The sequence below is a fragment of the Biomphalaria glabrata genome, chromosome 8, assembly GCF_947242115.1.
Source record: "Biomphalaria glabrata chromosome 8, xgBioGlab47.1, whole genome shotgun sequence".
Classification (NCBI taxonomy): domain Eukaryota; kingdom Metazoa; phylum Mollusca; class Gastropoda; family Planorbidae; genus Biomphalaria; species Biomphalaria glabrata.
The window spans coordinates 8,291,293-8,308,526 of NC_074718.1; the positions used below are offsets into that span (position 1 = coordinate 8,291,293).

The following is a 17,234-nucleotide window of genomic DNA, read 5'->3' on the forward strand; positions in this document are numbered from 1 at the left end:
TCCTTGAAAAGATTAGATACCCCACATATTTAGATTAAGACTTTGAGGATCGCCGCCGAAAAAAAATATTCGAAAAATAATACATTTTAAAAAAAGCTCATTTGTAATTTTGTCACTGTAACAATTATATTATGACAGTATTATTCAGTTTCACGAGAAGATAGAATACCAAAAATTTAAAAAAAATGTTTCAAAATATTAGCAGAGCGTGGTTTCGATCCACGGACCTCTGGGTTATGGGCCCAGCACGCTTCCGCTGCGCCACTCTGCTTACATGAATAGTGCTGAATAATCTCACAAGACAGGTAGGTGTAATTCGCTTGAACTTGACCTACTTTTCAATTCGCACAGTTAACTATCATCAGGAATGACAATAGATCAGCACAACATTGAAAAGTGTTCCCTGCGCCCTTTTTCAAAAGGGGGGAGGATGGGGGTCGAGCCTTCCTTCGAGGCCCCCCCCCCACACCTGGCTGTCCTGGAGCTGGACCAAGGGAGAACGGTTGAATGGAAAAGCAGAACTGAAAGCGCCCTACACTTCTACTCTACATTAGCATGATCATTGTATAGACCACCCAGGGCCAGACCTTAGTCCGATTTCACCGATTGCTCTGAATTGGACCCCGCGCCTGGCAGGTCCCGGCAATTTACATTTTGCATATAACTATCAATCATTGCTCTTGTCACAGACTTATAAAGATGTGGGACTTAAAGGGTTAACATATTTCGCGTATCGTAAGATTGCGGTAACTTTAATTAATCCACTGGCGTCTATTGCGTTTGAGTTGCTTCCTATGCATGTTGTATAACAAATCTTGATTTTAAAAAAAAGTTAAAAGAGGAGCCTCGCAAGCATCCATTTAATTTGTCTCCGCATTTCGTAAGGCTGGCTCTGAGACCACGCGTGGACTTTTTGATTAGACAATCAATGATATGGACCTCTCAAAGACAAATAGTTTTAAAAATAGTTAGATATAGATATATGCTTAAAGTAAAGCATCAATTTAATTGTTCGCTAACTACTTACAACACTTGTGACGTTTTCTGTCCATTGTAAACACTTCGGATTCACCAATGAGGCGAATTTCCCATAAGTCACCAAGAGATGTTGGGGTGAAAATGTACTATTAGGTCAAATCATAAAACCGTTGCTGGATACGCCTTTGTGTTGTTCACTTATTCTATAACTTCTGTTTGTCCATTCCATTTATTCGGTCTGTCCGTCTAGTTGAATTAAAAAAAAAAGGGTAGCCTACAATTTGTAAGCTAGCAGTAGGATTCAATCCAGTGCTTAAAAAGGCTGGTGGATACAACTTACGATATAGATAACTCAACACACTTCCATTAATAATAAGGCTTGTTTTTAAGTCCAAAGATTAATGAGGAATGCAGTATTTCACGTGGATAGGCAAACCCAGCTACAACCTACATATTTGTCCACATTAGAGGATACATATTCTTAGTTGGGACTCGACTGTTTCAATTGTTCATACTTTCATTTGTTTTATACATTAATTTTTATTTCCGATTTAATTGTAATTCGATAAAAGGAAAGTTTAAAATTTGTACAAAGGATTTATATAGGTATAGATATACATAGTAAAAAAAAAAAGTATAGTAATCAAAAGGAACGTTAGCAGAGCGTGGTTTCGATCCACGGACCTCTGGGTTATGGGCCCAGCACGCTTCCGCTGCGCCACTCTGCTGTGTGTTCAAGTTTTACTTGATTTGCTACCCACTGGTAAGAAAAAAAATCAGAAGCGTCATTGGAGCGAAGCGGAAGCGATCGACTCAACCCAGCGCCTTCGACATACGGAGGTCACGCTCAACCGCCCCTACCCAACCAGCCTCACCAGGACCCACCAATCATTAATAGGATGAGGGCATATACCCGTGACCTCCGTGACCCTATGTCGAAGGTACCGATATACCACCATGAGGATGTGCATCTGTGTTTTCATAATATAGTCTACTAATCGACTTGCGGCGTAGCATACGCCGCTATTTTGCAAGGCCGGCCTTAGGCCACTGCAGCCTATGCGACCGCAGTGGGCCCCACGCTAATCCTAGATGTAAATTATTAAATTAAACCTTTTTATAGCGGACTCCTGATTTGCCAGGAGCTCCTGGAAATGTCCTAAAATTGCAAAATTTACGAAAATTTTAAAAATCTTTTGAAAACTCATAAAAATCTCCTGAAATATAGACAAATTGTCATTTTTTGGTGTATTTCAATATGGAAAACGCCAATCGAAGATAGATTGAAGCATTTGGTAATTCCTGCTATTGAGCGTGACCTATGTAGGAGACAGAATTTTGATGACTTTTTTTTAAATGTATGACTTCGCTACCCGCTAGGCTCGTAAAGTAGTTCTGTACGTAGTTAAGAAAAAATAAAATGCAAAGACGAATTTTTTTTTCTAATACAAACTCTTAATTTTCACTTACTATTCTTATCCCTACCCTACTCTAGTCAAAATTGCAGAAATAATAGAGTGATCTTTCTATGATGGTGGTGGTTTCAGGAATGGTTAAGCCATGAAGAGAACTATAAATAAATAAATAAATATATATATATATATATAGATAGATAGATAGATAATGTCTTCTTTCCAAGTAGCCTACCCTTAACCAGCTTTAAGTTTTTGTTCTAAGAAATCAAATGTTCAAAAAGCACTTGTCCTGAGTCAAAAGACTAAGCAGGAGTGCAGTATCTAACGTGGCTACACATTTTTTTCCCCACATTCAGAGCAGATATAAAGGTTGTCATCCGCTTGACTTAAAACTATCTCATAAATATTTTAGTCTATTTTATTTATAGATTCTATATATTTTTAAAATTATAATTAGTCAACCCGTACACATCACCTCAATGCACTAGTGTACATAGGACTCCATTGAAACTCCTTGTCTCTCCACAGAACGGCATTGCGGGACCTTTCTGGTACGCTGTGGGCATCATGTTCAACATATTTGTTTTCCCAATCCTTTCAGTCCAGTTCAAGACCAAAGCACCTGGCGCTAAAACGTATCTACAGGTGAGGATATACTTCATCATCTACTTCAACATCTAATCCATCATCTATTCCATCATAAAAACTTTTTTAGATTAGTTTGTCCTGTTAGCTCTGGTGTTTATGTTTGTAATGTTATCACAGCGCCTTGAGCCTACATTTTGTTCGTTCACAGCGCTTTTTGAATAAAATTATTATTATTATACACTCCATCATCTACACTAGTATCTACTTCATCATCTACTCCATCATTTACTCCATCATCTACTCCATCATCTATTCCATCATCTACTCCATCAATTACTTCATCATTTACTCCATCATCTACTCCATCATCTATTGTATTATCTACTCCATCATCTACTTCATCATCTACTGTTTTATATACTCCACCATCTACTCCATCATCTACGTATCATCTAGATCTACTTCATCATCTACTCCATCATCTACTCCATCATCTACGCCATTATCTACAGTATTATCTACTCTATCATTTATTTAGAACTTCAACATTGACAGCTTTCTTGTTGTTACAATTATTACCTTAACTTATCATTTACGATTCTTTGGATTGAAGTAGTAAGAAAAAAAAAATGTGTAAAAAAAATAGGATTAAAAAAATAATTTAAAAAAAAATGGACTGCTATAAGAATAATGTCTCAGATTCAAACCATAATATTTCAACTACTACAGAACTAAGCGAGGCATTGTCAACCACAACAATTCAAGCTTCTTTAAATCCACACATAACAAATTTAATTAAGCAATTTAACCAATTCAACTGCTACCAGGCTAAACGAACCATATTAAAACATCACAATTCAACTGCTACCAGGCTAAACGAACCATATTAAAACATCTCAATTCAACTGCTACCGGGCTTAACGAAACATATTAAAACATCACAATTCAACTGCTACCAGGCTGCTACCAGGCTAAACGAAACATATTAAAACATCACAATTCAACTGCTACCAGGCTAAACGAAACTTATTAAAACATCACAATTCAACTGCTACCAGACTAAACGAAAAATATTAAAACATCACTATTCAACTGCTACCAGGCTTCTACCAGGCTAAACGAAACATATTAAAACATCACAATTCAGCTGCTACCAGGCTAAACGAAACTTATTAAAACATCACAATTCAACTGCTACCAGACTAAACGAAACATATTAAAACATCACTATTCAACTGCTACCAGGCTTCTACCAGGCTAAACGAAACATATTAAAACATCACAATTCAGCTGCTACCAGGCTAAACGAAACTTATTAAAACATCACAATTCAACTGCTACCAGACTAAACGAAACATATTAAAACATCACAATTCAACTGCTACCAGGCTAAACGAAACCTATTAAAACATTACTATTCAACTGCTACCAGGCTGCTACCAGGCTAAACGAAACATATTAAAACATCACAATTCAACTGCTACCAGGCTAAAGGAAACAGATCCAGACCATCACAATTCCACTGCTACACCCGTACCAGCAAGTCTCCACTATTGACTTCTGGAAAGCCAATTTGTTTGTAGTTAATCTCGTTCACACGGGCACAGCCTTCGGCTCATAACTTAACCAGGGGCGAAGACTTTAAGCGACTTAAGCACATTTTTTTTTCCTTTAAACTTTTCTTAATTTAGTTTTTAAAGTTTTATTCCGGAGGGGGGGGGGATATTTTGTTTTTCTTTAAAAAATTTCAACAGTTAAGTGTCAACATGTATTTCTTTTTTAGCTGTAATAGTTTTGTCACTGTTGTTGTTATTAAAGTCATGAATAAAATTATAAGTATATTCTTTTATGCAATATATTGGGGAAGCAAGATATTTAGTAAAACTATTTTTAGGGCTATAACTGAAAAAAAGAAAAGTAACTTGTGAAATTGGGAAAATAACTATTAATGACATTGTATGTATCATTATTACAAAGCATGTATCAACTCTCTCTGTTTGGTAAAAATTTTGTTCACGTTAGTTCTCCCACGTCCCATTCTCGGAGGAAGTTGAAACTTTGCACAATTATTCAATGTCCCTGACAACACACGAATCAGTGGGAAAATGGATCAATTATTTTATCAATTAGTCGTAATTAAATAATTTATGTCTATATATAAAGACAGTACTAGCTAAGGGGAGACAAGCCTTGTGTAGAGTATCAGGACGTTGGCTAAAAATTTAAAACCAACAAAAGATAAGATTTATTTTGTTTTAAGTATTTGTATATCTCAATGTAGTGGACATCTCCTTCTCGTCATAGAGGCTCGAGACCTCGATTCTTATTCAGATTCAACTTAAAAAAAAATAATACTTTTGAAAGGGCTCCATATACCCCTTTTCCCCCTTCTCCAAAATAACAAATGAGCATGCTAAAAGCATGAAATTTGTGCTAAACAAAATCACCAATCATACAACTATTTCCAATCGTACACATTTGTTATTGTCACTCTAGATCTATTACAAATTTATAACATGGTTGATTCAAAATATTTGATACAATTTCAGTCACTATAAGCTTCGTTTTTTAAAGTTATTTTTTTGAAAACTTGTTTTCAATATATTTAAACTGATGTTTCATACTTCTAGATACTACGATGCTAGCGCCTATTTCAATAGATTCGATAAAAAACATTGTTATAAATCAAAGCAGTGTTTATATATAAAAAAAAGTTCCCTTGTGGTCTATAGGGCAGATGATGTAAAGGTCATCTGTTTCTGTGGCCTACGGTTAACAAGGGTGTCATGTGGCCAGCACAAACGACCAACCGCCTTTACTTTTCCCTAACTAATGTCAGGTACCCATTAGAGCTGGGTGGACTCAGAGGCGCCCGAAGATCCCGAAATTAAAAATCCCAGTCTGCACCAGGATTCGAACCCCGGTGCCCGGTTTGATAGCCTAGCGATTTACCGCTCAGCCAACTCGCCTCCAGTGTTTATATGCATGCAGCTAATATAAAGCTGAAAGTAAGGTTTCAATTCTGCTTTTGTTATAAAGTATGATGTAACGTTTTGGACATTTTGTACAATTTTATTAAAAAATTACAATATGCTTAGCCGAAATATTTGTACAAATGTATATTAGATCTATTGTGATTAACAAGTTCCAATATTTACCCACTGACACAATTTTTTAAATAGTCATTTGTTCCAAAAGTGCTTTGTTTTCCCTTGAGTGTCACTCCCTAACGGACCGCACCCCAAGCACTACTAGGTTGGGGCACCACACATGATTTGTCGACCGTCTTTCGTCTGATATTATTGTTAAATAGTCGACCGGCGGCGTAGCATACGCCGCTATTTTGAGGGGGCGACCTTAGGCCACTGCAACCTATGTGACCGCAGTGGGCCCCGCATTTTCATAGGACCCGCACAGTACGTTAGGCAGTTGCATTAGTTGTTGGCCTTAATTAAGATACTTATTTGACGGACGGTCAAAGTGCCCGTGAAGACGAGCCAAAGACGTCACTTTGGATTGTTGACCTAAATTATATGAGATCTCTTTTGCCTGGTCATGCTTCCTATCTTTGACATGGTGGTCCTGTGTTTGAATCCCGAATGTATTCAACCACTGTTTGGACCTAATTTGTGTTCACGGCTAGACAGGATCCTTATTCTAAACGATGAGACTTAACTCTTTTTCTCCGTAATTATTTTTCCACGTTTCGACGGAATTCTTCAATTCGCCCATTACTATTTCACTCCTCTGTTATGATTAAGCTTCAAAAGCTTTGTTGTTTGGTATCAGCGAATGTTTTATTTGGTATAGAATTAAAGGGAAATGCATGCTCTTTTTATATAGCACAAAATAAAGTTTATAAATTAAGCATTAATTTAACTTAATGAGGTCAACGATGGTATCGTCAATTAGGAGAGAATGAGTTAAAGAAAAAGTAATATAATAGCATTGATGATTTTACTACCATAAAACTGTACAATAGATTCAATATACCTTCACCACCTTCAAATATCACTTAGCCTGTTGGACCGTTGGGGCATCACACAAGATCTGTTGACTGTTTTACTCCATTCCTCTCTGTCTTTTACCTTGGATAAAATCTTCTATCCAGATTCTATATATTATATTTTAACGAAGCAAGTTAATATCAATAATGACGGTTCATTTCTAACATAGTAATAATAATAATGGAAATTAACAAAAAAAAAGACAATATACCCCATTGTTATATCAACCGAGGGGATAATAACAACCGACCTCACAGACACCTTCAAGGCCCTTAACATTCCTAGGAACATCCTCGTTGCCTGTCAGAGGGCTGCAGACCTGCCACATCACCAGAAAATTCCTCAGTGGAAACTGTTAAAGGGACTACGATGAATTTTGTTTCTCTTTAGCGAAACTCAACCCTGGCAGCGCCAGAGAATGACTACTCGTTCATTTCTAACATAATAATAATAATAATAATGCAGACCTGTCACATCACCAGAAAATTATTCAGTGGAAACTGATAAAGGGACTAAGATGAGTTTTATTTCTCTTTAACGAAACTCGACCCTGACAGTGCCAGAGAATATATACTCGTTCGTTTCTAACATAATAATAATAATAGTAATAATAATAATAATGGTACTTAAGCGAGATTTAAATATCTATTTGATTTGTTTTTAGAGATAAAGTTACCTCCCTTGTTAAAAAAAAATCTAGCTACCTCCCCTGTTGAAACTTTTCCTCCCCCCCCCCTTTCCTTTCCCCAAACACAGTCGACTCTTCAAATAGTCAAAAGGTACCTCAATGACCCTCCCGTTCGGATAATTACACTCGCCCCAGGTCGTTCTTTCCTATCCCCGTAGCTCCACGTCCCTAACGATTGGGGTCGCAGAACTCAAAAGACTAAAGGAGGGCGTATAGAACAAGCACGCTGCTACAGCGAACTACACACGCAGTATATGCAATCCAGGCTATTGTAAACTAATTCTAATATAGCGTATCTCTTTTTTACCAAGTCATAACCTTAGTATTGACTCGAGGCAACGGCCATACAATGTGACAATAAAAAGAGGTGTCGCGGATGAGATGTAGCAGACAATCTGCTGCTAGATGTGAGGCTTATGTATTGTAATATCATTTTTCCCCCTTTTTATTTTATTCTCACTCTTATGATCCAGCATTGTCTTGGTCTTCCTCTTGACTCACCATCTAGCGTCTCCACGCTCCAGGTCTTATTCTATGAACGATATACAGTATATTAACTCTTTCTCTCCGTAATTATTTTTCCACGTTTTGAATTCATTCTTCATTTTGCTCATTACTATTTCACTGCCCTGTTATGATTGGGCTTCAATAGCTTTGTTGTTTGCATTTGGTATAGAATTAAAGGGAAATGCATGCTCTTTTTATATAACACAAAGTCAAGTTTATAAAATTAAACATGTTTTTATTTAATGAGGTCAAAATCAACGATGGTATCGTCGATTAGGAGAGAAAGAGTTAACAAACCTTTTTTTTTTCGCATCTGCTTTCTTACTTTGGCTTCAACCAAACTTCAACGATGTGATTAAAAAAAATCAGTTTCTTCTAAGTTTTAAAGTTTAAATAAAAGAACATAAACAAATATTACACGATTCAGAATAAATAAATGAATAAGTTTAGTAGTTAGATGTAAATCAAATTGACACTTAATCTGGTCTCTTAGAGTCAAGTAGAAGCTACTGCCATTGACACGCTGCACTAAAGTTCTTGTCTGCTTTTAATGAACTAACGTGTTTTCTCCGTGTCTAAGTAACTTTCGTAAAACAGTTCATTCAGTCTCAATGGTCCCGGGTTCATTTCCTGCCAGCTGCCATCCCCCCATCGTCCAGATGGAGTTTTAGACTGGCCATGTATACACATTTAGCTCAGTAGGAAAATCCGAAACATGTATAACATTTTACAAAACAAGATATGGGCCTCGTCTAATATCTAATATTTCAATATGATCTGGGTTTTTTTTTTTTGACAATTAAATAAAATAGAGAAAAGAAATAATTCTATCGAAGGGGAGAAAATGACTGGACTAAATATCTTCACAGACGTTCACTTTTCATCTCTTGTTTACATAATTGTAATTAAAACCTTTTTCTAAATGTCAAATTGTCGAACTTCATTCTGAAATGTTAATGAAAAAAAAAACACCATATAATTTTAATTATACATATACTATAACGTACTGGAAGATATGGAAAATATGTATTTATACTGCTTTTCAAGTTTAACAGTTGTCTAGGAATTATTTATACGTAATCTGCCGATCTGTGTGTTTTCGAAACGAGCTTAATATATAAATAATAACAGAATTATGTTACAAATAGAGTTAAGTCGTAACACTAAAATATTTTTTTAAATGTGTTTTGCATCTTTGTTCTTATGTAATTTTATTTTTTGTCTGTTAGAAAAGCAAGGTAATAATTATCAGCCCTTGCTAATTGAAAAATTAATTTTAAAAAAAATATGTTTCAAACTTACAATGTAAAAGTTAAAAACGAAATAATTTTATGTAAGAAATGTCTGGGTATTATTAGATAGTATTAATATTAAACAATTTGAAAGTAATTGTATTATTGTAATAAATAATAATAAATTATTATAATTATAGAAAATACTATTATTCAAATAGTATGAACCCAAAATGTATAACCTGAGACACGGTAGCGTCGTTCACTACTACCATTGACTCCCTACATATACATGCATATTTCACTGTTTGTATAATGATCCTAACTATACTCATGATACTCTATGATACTTTATGACCCTTTTTGTTCTCAGATTATCAGAGCAAGGTTTGGAAAGAGAACCCACACAGTGTTTTGTTTTTTCGCAATTTTGACCAATCTTGTCATCACCATAGGAGTTCTATTGGCTGGCAAAGCTACTATACAGGTGGGCCTTATCTTATCTTATCTTATCATTTTAATAACTTTTTTTTTTACTATGAGTCCCCTGCAAACAGCGCCTTTGTCTGCACGAGTTCTGACAAAATAAGTGGAACAAATATCGGGCTATTTTTCTTCTTTATTACTTGGATTTCAAGGCATGTATTTCAATTTGCTTCTTATAAAAAGCGAGTGTCATGCGTGTTTAAGTTTATCTAGTCAGTTTTTTATTTAAATTGTTCCAACTTATTACTTCAAATAACCAGATCATGCAGTAATATTTATTGTCTTTTTACAACTTGAAGAGATTGATTTCCTAGATCTGTGGACTGGAATCTCTGTTTGAACACATTGACATGGTAGGAAACGTTGTATAAGATCAAACTTTCTAGAGCAAATCTAGGCTTAGGCGTAGGCATAGGTACAGGTGAAGCAAGGCTTAGGCGTAGGCATAGGTACAGGTGAAGCAAGGCTCAGGCGTAGGCATAGGTACATGTGGAGCAAGGCGTAGGCACATGTACAGGTAGAGCAAGGCGAAGGCAAGACATAGACACAGGTGGAGGATAAAGAGAGTATAAAGTAAAAAGTAAAGTTCTGATGTAAAGGGCATCTGTTTCTGTGGCCCACGGTTAACGAGACCAACCGCCTTTACTTTTCCCCAACCAATGTCAGGTACCCATTAGAGCTGGGTGAACTAAGAGGTGCCCAAAGATCCCGAAATTAAAAATCTCTGTCTTCACTGAGATTTCAGAAACCAAGCAATTATCCGCTCTGCCTCCCAAAGAGAGCATATGTTTAGTCTTCGCACATTTTCCTAGAACAGTAGATTAATAGATGGTGTAGCGTTGTGAAAGAATCAATATTGGTGCCCCAAACAATCATTATTCGATTAACATATACATTAAAAAACAACACTGTTTTACAGATAATGCAGCCAAAATGGGACATATATTTTATTTTAAAGTCATAGTTTCTCACTTGTAAATAAACTTAAATCTTTCAAACCCAGATATTTAAAAAAAACACAAAGTTAATTATCTGGAAATCTCCCCAGAAGGCAAAAAAAGATTAACTCTGTTAACTCTCTAACTCGTCTGATGAGGAATAGAAATATTTATTTTTGTTACTTAAGTAAACTGAAAAATTCAAAATTTAACCGTATTCATTTTTTTATCTGGGGTCTTTGTGTCAATGTCACGCCCTTGAGTTCAACTCTGATTTCTTAGCACTACTCTCCGTTGGCGTGAGTTCGCATAAATATTCAAAGCACGAATTACCAAACCAAATGTCGTAAGTTCGAATCCTGTTAGAAACTGTGATTTTATGACGACTCTGATTTCTTTAACGCTCTAGATATAGCCAACAAGTGCCGAGAAAAGTAATTACCTTTGATCGTTGTGCTGGCTACATGACACCCTCTTGAAACTTGACACTTTCAGCATAGAAAATTGATAGAAAATCCTTTACTTGTACCTTTACCCATCCCTTAGTCTGTTGGACCGTTGGGGCACCATTCAAGATTTGTCGACCGTCTTTCTCCATTCCCAGGGGCGTAGCTAGAAATTTTCCATCGTTTGGGGGCCCGGTGGCTTGACCTCTTTGGGGGCCTCTGCATTTTGCGTAATATTTAATTTTTAATGTAAAAAACACTCATTTGGGGGCCCCCCTCAAGTGGGGGTCCGGGGAGATTTTAAAATTCTCCCCCCCCCCCTCCTCCCCCACCCTAGCTACGCCACTGTCCATTCCTCTCTTTCTTTTGCCTTAGAACCTCATTTAGTGGCAGGCCCGTCCATTCTTTTATGCTAGCTTCTCATCGCTTTCTCTCTTTTTCCTGGTACTGTTCCCCGAAGGAAGGTCCTTGCTAGCCCCGAAGACCTTGTAATATGGCCAAAGATTTTTAGCTTGCGTTTTTGTTTTTTTTAGGATAGTTGGTAAAATCCACCGCTGTATATACCTTTAATCTTTCGTCGTTTTTTACAAGGAAAATAAAAAATTGGAAAAAATATATAATCAACAGCTGTAAACTAATTTCCAAGACTATTTGATATTTCCTTTACTGTAAACAACCGACAGATTAATTAAAGATATCTTGGTGGCTCAGCGAAGTTTGTGGAGTTTGTTGACCAAACGCTGTTTCTGAATTGATTTTCTTTTTCATTTAACCCCGACCTCGTTCTAGTAGCTATGCTGGCAGCGAGACTTCTAGTGTCAAGGGTCAGGGGTCAAGGCGTGAAGTGTACGCATGTTTAGGTTTGATTTTTTTTAAAATGATATCATAGCATGTTTGAAGTGTATGGTCAATTTTTACCGTGTCAGGGTATTGATGTAGCGTAATAAGGGCGACCAAACAGATAATATACACCTAGACTCTCTATGGGAGGCGCGGTGGCTTGGTTGTAAAGTGTTTGGCTTCCAAACCGAGAGGTCCCGGGTTTGAAATCTAGTGAAGACGGGGATTTTGAATTTCGGAATCTTTTGAGCGCCCCTGAGTCCAACCAACTCTAATGGGTACCTGACATTATTTGGGGAAAGTAAAGGCGGTTGGTCGTTGTGCTAGCCACATGACACCCTCGCTAAACGTGGCCCACAAAACATCATCTGGCTTGCAGAGTGTGTGGATCCGGGAGGGGCAACTTTACTTTTCAATTTTAATGAGGCAATTTCTGTTGTAAGGATAGGATTGTACTCTGTGAATGGGGCTGCGTTCTCGGGAACTTACATTCAAAGAATTTTCTGTTTAATTTGTTTTTGTCGAGGCGGGGAGCACGACAAATAGTTTTAGCCCCCAGTAGATACATGTCCATCGTGACACACTAAGAAGTCCTAGTTATTATGATATATGGACATTCGGGTAAATTACCCACTAGGCCGGTACCCAAATAGGCCGGTACCCAAATAGGCCGGTACCCAAATAGGCCGGTAGGGTCACTGAAAGGGCCGCATTGATGCAACTATGAAACGTATTAAATTGTTAAAGGTTTAATAACTTAGAAAAAGGGCCCTCTGAGCGTCGTGTTTAAAAAAAAATCTTTTTCAGACATGTTCAGAAATAATGTAATAGCCTACATCCGTAGACAGTGCTACTAGTAGGCATTATTTTTTTAGGGCCTACACACCTAGCGATTAAAACATTAGGCCTTTATTTTTTTATAAAGATAGAGTTCACTGTATGCATGCATACAGTTATCTATGCATAATGAAACTTAACATAATGAGTTAGAGGACAGGTAGTCCTAGAAATGGATGTCCAGCATATGATTACATAAATTGTTGGCCGGAGTGTATAGAAATGCCCGGAATGGTTATGGGGGCTTCATCCTTTTAGTGCCTATATTTCTTATAAATATAAGAGCATGCATACAGGTATCGATACATCACCCAACTTAAAATAATGGTTTTGAGGACAGGTAGACCTAGAATTGGATGTCCATTATACAATATACAAATTAGTGGGGCCGGATAGTATAGAAATGCCTGGGCTGATTTTTAACACCCAGTAGCACCTTGTGAGTCTTTGTAATATTCTTTGTGCATATGACCTCCCCCATTAAAGTTAAACACATTCTTTCGTCACTATGTTATTAAGCATTAATTACTAATCTGATCGGTTAAATAACAATATATTACTTATTTCTTATTAGGAGTTGAGACAAGGGAAGTAATATAGAAAATACAAAATTACATTAACAATTCCCTATTATGCCTACTTCTGCTTTTTTTTTTTATATAACTTGCAAACCGATGTACGGTAATCGCTCTGCATTTAAATCATTAAAATACTAATGCAACGAGTTGAGACTATTGGGAAAAAATATCAAAGAGAGGTAAATCAATAAAAAATAATAATTGTCAGAAATCAGATTATCCCCCTTAACATTTTCAATCCTGTTTACACATCTCATTAACTCGTCGAGTGCAATGCATGATGCATAGCAGGAAATAATTCCTACGGGCAGGATATGTCCCACGGGCTGTAGTTTGTGAATCAACGCAACCAGTAGACTAATGATGGAATTGTTTTGTAGTCGAACAGGACAATAACGGAGCATTTTACATCAAAGGAGTGGGGGTGTTTTTAATATCAAAGCTATATGTTCACTTAAACGATTTAAGGAATAATTTTTATTCAAAAGTAAATGTTTACGCTTTAATTACTGAGTTTTACAAGACACTCCACACACAATTAACACATACACTACACAAGGGCCGGCCTTAGGTAATTGGAAGCCCTGGAAAAAGTAAATTAGGTGGCCCCAAATTAAAAAGCAAAAAAAATAAAATTAAAATAAGCACCGAAAGAAATACGATTTCGACATTCATAAAAAAAAAAAAAAAACAAAAACGGGCAATAGTACGAACATTATAATGGAATTAGTCAAACACGTTACATTTGCAAATAAACCTTGAGTCATAGCAGAGGCTTAGAGCTTGGCTATTGGACGTAGTTCTCTTTTATATTTGAGATTCGATAAAAGTTTCGCAATGTATCTAGTCCTGTGAGATGCCCCCACCAATCGGAGGCCAGTGGCATAGCTAGGGTGGCGGGAGTGGTGGAGAAAATGTGAAAATCCCCCCGGGACCCCACTTGAGGTGGACCCCAAACGAGTGTTTTTTACATTAAATATTACTCAAATTACAGGGGCCCCCAAGTGATGGAACATTCCTAGCTACACCCCTGTTGGCAGCTGCCTAGTTTGCCTAAGCGTAAGTCCGGCGAGTCCGGCACTGACTTCACACACACTTTGTTGAAGTCTACTGTATCGTCTAATACTATCTCGTCTCTTTCAGTCTTTGACAAAAGATGCCTCGGACGAGTTCGTGGTTCTCATCATGGCTGCGTTGTTCGGCTCGTACTCTCTGATTGGTGGACTGGGGACTACTTTCTACGTCTCCTACTTCAACGCCTGCCTTGTATTCATCCTCTTCATCGTCTTTGTGGTCAAGATCCTACACAACACCGACGCCGAGTTTGGCAGCACCAAGAAGATGTTTGAGTCTATCACCTGCCTGACAGGCCCAGACGACAACGCCAACAACAGGTCAGTAGAAGCTCCTAAAACTACTGTATATCGAAAAGTGACGGAAATGAAGAAATGGATCTCCGACAATAGTACCTAATTGTATTTATGAAAGTAGCTTAGCTAAGAGAGAAAAAAAAATTGATATACTCCTGGACTCTGGACAGCCCTAAAATCCCGAAATTCAATTTCCCAGTCTTCACCCAGATTCGAACCAAGGACCCCAGGTTTTGGAAGCCAAGCGCTTAACCACTCAGCCTCCGCGACGTAGTAAGTAATATATCTTGTATCAAATAAGACTGAAGGAGAGGGGGGCAGTAACGAAAGAGACAGAGATTTTGCCTTGCGATTGCATTTTCTGACTGTGTGTTTGTCTTACAATTGCTTGTCTTCCATGCTCCTATAACAAACTGCGCTTTGGTTCCATTTTTGTGTGTGTGGACATAGTTTAGGGAGGGGAAGGGGGGTATCTGGTAGAAGGTTTCCATGCTGTCTCTGCGTACTCAGCAAACACAACTCAGGTTGTGTCAAATATAAATACCTGGTCTACATCGGGATTCGAACTCCAGCCCCCAAGCCTTCTTTGTTATGCCACTCAGACACACATCCCGCAAGGTGAGGATATGGAGATAAATGCAATTTAAATAAGAATTGTTGTTATTTCAAGGTAAAGAAACTTTTGAGTCAATCATTCTGCTGTTTTCGTTTATCTTCTTCTTATCTTATATAATAAAGACGTTACTTCAAAAGGAGTACGATTACGTCCTACGCGTCATACATCTAGTCATGCATGCTAATCAATGACTTAAATTCTGCCAAGTCATTGGTTTTCCTGGCTAACTTAGGCAACTCATTCCATGCTCTAATAGCACTGGGGAGTAAGGAGCATTTGTACACATTTGTCCTAGCATATCATTTTCTTCTGTATTCTGCGCCGTGCTTTTTTTTTTCTTGTTTCTTCAATTCAACAATAGAATGTGCAGAATAGCAGCTAAACCAGTCCAGGTAAGATTTCCCCTCGATACACAGACATACAGCATTTGGTATCAGAAACCAAGTATTGAAAGCTCGACATATTGCGCCTTGTAATTGTTTCGTGTGACTGTCTTGTGACTGTCTTGTGACTGTCTTGTGACTGTGTCTTGTGAGTGTATCTTTTGACTGCATTTTGTGACTTGTGGGAAGCGTGGTCGAGAGGCTAACTGCGCTTGAACTTGGCTTGTCTTGGCCACCTAGAAGGGCTCGAAGTTCGACACCCGACTCGGGCAGAGTTGCGTTTACTGAGCGCCTAAAGGCAGCACTGAAAACCAACTCCTAGATAGTAGATACCCCTCCCCCCCCCCTCAACTGGTCTACAAATGAGATTGGACCAAAGCGCTCTGAGCATGCTATAAGCATGAAAGTAGCGCTATATAAAGCTATAATAATAATATATATTATTGTGTCTTGTGGATGTTTTCTTTCTGCATAGGCGTTTTATAGCTGCTCCATCTTGTGATACAGTTTTGTAACTGTGTCTTTAGCGTGTGTCTTATGACCGTGACTTGTGGTAATGTCAAGTATTGTGTTATGTTAGTCATGTTTTATCTTTTTTCGAATTCTTTTTTTTTTGTTCCAGTTTCTTGACCTTCAGATCTTGGGGGGCGTTCATGTTCGGAATCATTGAGATATTTGTGTCGTCTGCTGTCACATACTGTGACCAGGCATCGTGGCAGAGCAGAATAGCAGCTAAACCAGTCCAGGTAAGATTTCCCTTCGATACACAGACATACAGCATTTGTAATCAGAAACCAAGTATTGAAAGCTCAACATTCAACATGTACAATTTTAAATTGAATCAATATTGAGTAATCGAAATCCAAACAATAAAAAGCATTCTTTATTGAATTAACATAGATACTTTGATACTGCACTAACATTGAGTAGTCGAAATAGAACGGACATTGAGCTTTTGCAATGGGGCCAGCATTGGATCTTTGAAATCAAACCAACTGGGCTTAAGTTGGGCCCTCACAAAGAAATGAATACTCGGGGCTTTTAAATTTGGATATTCAACTATTTGGATTAAATCAAGATTTAAACTTTGTCGAATTACAAACATTTAAGCTTCTGGCATTTATGACTCTGCGGCGATGGGTTTCTTGTATTCACTTTTGTCACGATTCGATATTGTGACCTAATTCGATCTGTTTCTAGAAGCCTGGGTCGGGTCATAGAAGTCCAGAGCAAACATCCAATCAGGGAAAGGGGTCAGTGGAAAATAGCATAACGTAAGTTTCTAGAAGATCACAGTTAATAGAATATTTAGGATAGAAGTTTCT

General features: G+C 37.5%; 1 protein-coding gene and 2 non-coding genes across 3 annotated transcripts in view; 1 reads left to right on the forward strand and 2 right to left on the reverse strand.

Moving 5' to 3' along the window:
* Positions 1-17,234, forward strand: part of LOC106053386 (uncharacterized) — a 60,644-nt gene that overhangs the window by 22,882 nt on the left and 20,528 nt on the right. The window contains exons 3-6 of the mRNA XM_056038786.1: positions 2,922-3,038; positions 9,789-9,902; positions 14,684-14,934; positions 16,532-16,655. Of these exons, the coding sequence (XP_055894761.1) occupies positions 2,922-3,038; positions 9,789-9,902; positions 14,684-14,934; positions 16,532-16,655 (606 nt within the window). The remainder of the gene's footprint in view (positions 1-2,921; positions 3,039-9,788; positions 9,903-14,683; positions 14,935-16,531; positions 16,656-17,234) is intronic.
* On the reverse strand, positions 200-271 carry Trnam-cau (transfer RNA methionine (anticodon CAU)). The gene has a single exon. It is a non-coding gene; the product is annotated as a tRNA-Met (tRNA).
* On the reverse strand, positions 1,635-1,706 carry Trnam-cau (transfer RNA methionine (anticodon CAU)). The gene has a single exon. It is a non-coding gene; the product is annotated as a tRNA-Met (tRNA).